Source organism: Physcomitrium patens, chromosome 14 (genome assembly GCF_059467195.1).
Source record: "Physcomitrium patens ecotype Gransden chromosome 14, ASM5946719v1, whole genome shotgun sequence".
NCBI lineage: Eukaryota > Viridiplantae > Streptophyta > Bryopsida > Funariales > Funariaceae > Physcomitrium > Physcomitrium patens.
Genome location: NC_143423.1, coordinates 6,666,337 through 6,672,500, shown reverse-complemented (window position 1 = coordinate 6,672,500; position 6,164 = coordinate 6,666,337). Strand labels below are relative to the sequence as shown.

At 34.0% G+C, this 6,164-nt stretch overlaps 1 protein-coding gene across 6 annotated transcripts in view; it reads right to left on the bottom strand.

Annotated features, from left to right (window-relative positions):
• Nucleotides 1-2,603, bottom strand: part of LOC112291640 (RHOMBOID-like protein 2) — a 3,027-nt gene extending 424 nt beyond the window's left edge. The window contains exons 1-3 of one of the 6 annotated variants that reach the window (XM_024539340.3): nt 1,590-2,003; nt 1,266-1,377; nt 1-1,039 (exon numbers count right to left, since the gene is read on the bottom strand). The exon at nt 1-1,039 is cut by the window's left edge and continues 424 nt beyond it. In XM_024539340.3, the coding sequence (XP_024395108.1) occupies nt 52-1,017 (966 nt within the window). In that variant the 5' untranslated portion in view covers nt 1,018-1,039; nt 1,266-1,377; nt 1,590-2,003 and the 3' untranslated portion in view covers nt 1-51. The other 5 variants (XM_073538862.2, XM_024539344.3, XM_073538861.2 and 2 more) reach the window with 5 other exon arrangements.
• Nucleotides 2,604-6,164: the final 3,561 nt, after the last annotated feature.

Here is a 6,164-nt window from a genome sequence, read left to right as displayed (position 1 = left end):
AATTTCTAAGAGGCCAAAGCTACCACAGCTTGAAGCACAATTTTAATCTGCTTAACTATCGCAAGTCCAGTGAGAGGATGGAACACAATTGAGATAGTGACACCAGCTGCATTTCTTGTGAGCGTCCACACGGTTATAAAGAGCCACGAACCCACCAATAAATCCAGCGATTAAAACGAGAGCGGAGATGATGAAGAGGATGATTTGAAAGGCATTAAACCGATTCTTCACTGGTCGCTCCATATTGGGGTCAAGAAGGTCACGACGAGGAACATAGCCATGCTGTGTCTTCATCAGAAGAACACACCCTAACAGCAATCCGGTAAGAAAGCCTCCAATATGCGCGAAATTGTCGACAAGAGGGAGAAGACCAATGGCGAGGTTAATGGCTGCCAAGATGATAAGATTTAAGAGGACACCGCAATAATTTGAGTAGAGAGACCAATTGATGATGACATCAGAAATTGTGCCACCTAGGAGGCCGAAGAGCGCACCCGACGCGCCAACAGAGACGCCATTTTGATTGAACAGAGAGGAGAGTAGGCTGCCGCCAAGGCCAGAAGCAAGGTAGAGTACACCTACTCTGATGAAACCAAATGTCTTCTCAAGTGGCAAGCCGAGAACTAAGACGGCGATCATGTTAACGAGAAGATGGAAGACCCCCGCATGAAGCCATACACAGGACATTAGCCTCCACCCTTCCTTTTGATCTACAACCAGAACCGTCCTCAGGCCGCCCATTTTCACAAGCGTAGCGGAAGATGGTCCCAGTAGAGGGTTCTCACTCCAAGGTTGGAACGACATCCTTTTGAATGAAGATCCTAAGACACACGTCCGACCAGGGCCAATTTTTGCAGGGCAGTTGTTTTCATACATAACAACAATAAAGACAATGATGTTTGCCACCACAGCCACGAGGGTGAAGATAGGCCAATGACTCTTCTCATGCTTCCGCGGCGGAGCGTAATATGAAGGGTAATTGCCATTGTGTGGAGGCGGTGACTTTTCCATGCTCATGATTATGTTTCAGTTCTCAAATCTGCGCAATAAGTATCAACAATAGCGTCAGAAGATAATCGAAGAAATCAAAACTCAACATAGTGAAATCATTCTATTTAAAATATAATTTGGACGATAGAGGAGAGTGACAGCATGTGAGCAGCACTCTTTGTTGTAGCCCAGACATACTACAAAGATGATTCCGCTGCAGACAGGAAAATCATAGCGACATATACTTCAGACCTAATCGGTTATGAGATGCTCACATCGCTAAAATTTGCGTTCAGTTCTTAAGTGCATTATAATCATATGCTGCTTTTATATACTTGGTCCAATACAATGAAAGCCGAATCTTGCAAAAGGTCCGAATCAAGTCATCTAAAATTCAATTTTCATGAAATGTCAAAAACTTCAGAAGATGTCATGATCAGTAGAAATCTGAAGCAACACGAAAAAAGCCAGGAAACAAAATAAAATTTGCAGTGAAGAGGAAGACCAAGCTCCAACATCTACAGTAAGGAAGATACTATGTACTCTAAATACGATGGACACCAGCTAACAAAGGTCTCAATTACAGGCCGTGTACCAACCTTAACTTGCTCTCAGTTAATTCTGCCCAAGCATGCTTCAGACCACCGAGAATTCCCCTGAAGGTGCACAAGGACCTTCAAAAAAATTACTAACAACGATGGCAACCCCAGCCGGTCTTCTCTGATTCAATCCAGCGAGAACTTGCAGGAAATTCACCGACAAACATATGATTTGTTTGCACTACTATTGCGCGTCGAGCCGCAGAAAGAATACTCCTCTCCTTACAAACCCACAACAGATTCGTGCTCTGAGCGTCTTAATGCAACCCCAAACAAAACAAATCAACTCGTTCTACAAGGTTTGAGAGCCTCCATACACGACTCCAGCGACTACTTTCACAACCTAACTCCGCTGGAGAAAGACTCAAAGAATCGGTAGCCCAACTCCACAATCTCCGCAAACCATTCCCTGTCACCAACCCCTCCTCACGCGATATCTCCAAGACTCCATTAATACTACCCACTGACGATCAATCTCAACACGCCACGGAACTCACACGAACTCCAGTAAATCGTCGATCGCACGCTCAAACGTACCCTAGTTTGCAAATCTAAAGGGAAAATAAGTTAGGCCGCTAAAGACTACACAACCAGAGACTTTTTACGCTTTCAATGCCACGCATTGCCGAGGTCGGGCGTGGTAAATGGTCATTGGGTGTTCCGACGACGTGACACTCGGGTCTTCCGGGTCGAACGCGCCTTTCTTCTGGCCCACGGGTAGCACAACAACCCCGAAAACCTAGCTTACTCCACTCCGCGCTGCCTGCAACCTTGGGACCCACAACTGAATGCCGCAATTCTACCCCTTCCAGCGACGACAACCCACCCATCCCACGCACGGAGCAACCTTGAGGCTCTCACCCCTCCATCTCTTTCGACCATGGGCTCACTTATTCGATTGTGGGATGCCTGGCGATCCTCAATTCCTTTACTGCCGATGATTCTCTTGCTCGTGCGAGCTGTAGAATCCACATTTCGGAGAAATGTAGCCGTGAGTCGAAGCCTCTCGCGAGAAAATTGGCGCGGGCAGCGAAGCGAAGGCCGGGGAGAGACTCGGACTTTGAAGTCAGTCGGCGTGAACCCCGACCGAGAGACGCCGACCTCTCGGTCTTCGGGGTCTTACATTGGGGACTAAGAGTTTTTGTTTGTTCATTTTTGAGTTTGAAATCTGAAGCAGGCAAACTTCTTTGCTACTAAAATATTATGTAGTTGCATTTTTTCGCAACTACTTTTGTGTGATGAAAGAAAAACTTTTTGGTCTACAACAAGATGTCAAAATACATGAGTATTTGTCAAGGAGAGGAATATCAATTAATTTGTGAAGTTTTTTATACAAAAAATATTTTAAAATAATGTTTTTGGAGTATCAAAATCAAAGGAATTTTGATAGTGGATCATATTTTCTACAAGAAAATTCTTTTAAGATATATTTTTTCATTTTGATTCAATGCAATTTGCCATACTCTATTGTATTATGTGCACAACTCTTTTACTACTCACGACTTTCTCTTGAAGATCCATATTTTTATTTTCTTAAACTTAGTTGTATAAAAAAAACATATTCAATGAAGATGGATTAATTTTTTAATTTTTTAAAATAAGGAAGAGGTTAATAATAATAATAATAATAATTTTTAATTAAAGTCAAACACATCTCAATTGGTTTAAAAGAAGATTGTAAGAAGAAAAATGTACCAACTTTAAGCTTCCTAAGCAGCATAATAGTTTTAAAATCTATAAAGATTGAACTCTTTAGTATACATGACACATAATGTCTATTAATTTTTAATTAAATAAATAAAATAAAATAAAAATCTATGAAGTGACAACAATATTTTTTACCATAAAAACCAAATTATTATTAATTCTTTATAAGTATAGACTTTGTTTAAAATATTTCATTATTTTTTAAAAAATATATCTAATCATTTATAGTTAATCTATTATATTCAATTTTCCTTTCAATAAAAGCTTTTCAACAAAATTTGTAATAGTTTACAAATTTTTAAAGAACTTTCTTTAGAATTTTTTATTATCTTTTGATCTATTAATATCATATAATTATAGATACTAAGAAGACTATAAGTGAAGTCTTTCCAAAAAAGTATTTAATATGTATGTATGTATGTATATTAAAGTTGTGTATATGTACGTATGTATGTAAACTAAAAGTTTTATTTTGGTTTTGTTGGCTTAACAGCTGATTCTGAGATAACCCGAAATTAAAAGGCTCACACTGACCTTCTTAATTTGAATGTGGGTGTGAATATATATATATATATATATATGTGTGTGTGTGTGTGTGTGTGTATACACATAAGCAGAATGAGCTATCAGTTATCATTCAATATATAAGAACAACTTATACCCTATTCTGCAGCTGCCCTGTTCTAGTCTCTCATGTCCATGACTCAACAGAGAGATTCCAAGGTTTCCCAATTCCAAGACTATTGTAGCAGGGAAAAGGTAACTTGGTTTGTTTTTTTAAAAAAAACATGGATAAATGTTTAATTAATGGATGCATAGCACAAACCATGAAATTTTCAATTTGGTTATGATGGCTTTGCATTGGATATTTGACTTGATGGCAATTACTTTCAAGAACTTGATTAAATGGATCATTTTAAATGATCATTAGGAGATCAAGTCCATTTAGTTTTCATGTTCTGTAGATTGGTGAAGCATGTGACCCAAATTTCTGAACATGGATATTCTTCATGTAGAGTTTGAATCACTTGAGATGACATACCTTCAGGAGAAAAGTAATAATTTTTTTTAGAAGTTTAGAAGTAGGTTTAAAAAATTATTATATTGTTCATTAAGATTTACATTTTCTCTGTAGAGCAAGAGATAATAGTGTTTGTATCAACTTTTATTTGAAGGTAAAGTATAATATAGAAGATTCTTTAAATAATCTATTGATAGATAGGAAGACTAAGTAGCAAAGATATGAGAACAAAATACTAACACTTTGATCAATGTTTGTGTTAAAAAGAAATTATTTGAAGATAGATATCATAATTAAAATATCTAATATTAAGTTTTATTATTATTAACAGTTAAAATTAAATTCTTTCTACAAATGTATATTGTATTAGAATTGCAAAATTACAATGCATTCAAAATTAGTAAACATGAGGTTAAACAATGATTATTTAGAATAAAGATTATTGACCCTTCAAAGAGAATCAAAGAAGCAGACAATAATAAAAGAAATCTTCTGTTAATTTATTAAATTTTTCTATAAATTGAAATATTTTATTTAATCTATAAATAAGTGTATATATATATATATATATATAACATAGAAGTCTCATTGACCTTCTCTTGAAGTTAATTAAGGTTAAAGCCTATTTTATTTACAGCAGAGTCAAAAGCACCGCAATTCTTAATCTGATGGAATTATTCATTATAATATTTATAAAAATGTATTTTACATTACATACATGTTTTCTTTGTGATGAGATTAGTAACAAAGACAAGGTATTTTTATTCTTAATTAATACTAAGACTTATACAAAAGTAACTAAAAATATGTCTAAAGTTGATTTTATCTCCTTGTAGTTGGTTATTCTTAAGAAAATAGACATTTAAATACACAAAAGAGTTGCTTTTATCAAAGTATGAAACAACATATACACCCAATTGCAACTTTGTTAAACTAAATATTAGAGCCTTGAAAAACCTTAAAGATTATCCAAAAAATATCTTAAGCATCCACCAAATAGGGCATACACCATGTTATTGGGGACGCTTGTTTCTACTCCTCCTTGCTTAGGTAGGGATTAAAATAATACTCTCATTCTTCCTTAGAACCCCTATGAAGGCCATTGATTATGTGGCAAGCAAGCTTCCCATAGTATGCACACACATACACACAAATATATATATATATATATATATATACTTAAAAAAATCTAAAATATTTCTATAACACTTTCCAATTTGAGTAGTTATTTAAAGAATGACTCTTCAAAACTCTTCAAAAATGATTTTATGGTAATCCATGGTAGAATTAGAATGTTGTAGGAATTAGTTCTATTAAGTTCTTTACTAAAATTGAATCTAAAACACCCTAATTTTATTTTCAATATAAATATATATATATATATATATATATATTATTTTTCTTTTATTATTTATTCTATTTTTATAATCCTTTGAAAATTTATACACACATATATATATATATATATATATAGACATGTATTATTTAAATATTAATGTACATAATACTACATAACTTGTTAAAAATATTCATGTATTTATTTCTTTATTTCTTCTGTTTATAATATGTATTTAATTTTAAAAATAAACATAATTTGAATAATCTTTATGTAATATAATTAGAAAGTAATGATAGAATACTTAAACACTTGTATGATTATATTAATACATGAAGAATATATTTAATTTAAAACTAAAATATTGTACATTCTATTAACTTATTAATTCTTTGATTAGCTCACCATTTAATTTTGTAAAGTATATATTTTTTGAAAAATTATAAAAAAATCACACATGATTTTAAATTTGTTAAAGTAGGTATCCTTTCATGGTTATTAAAATCTACTT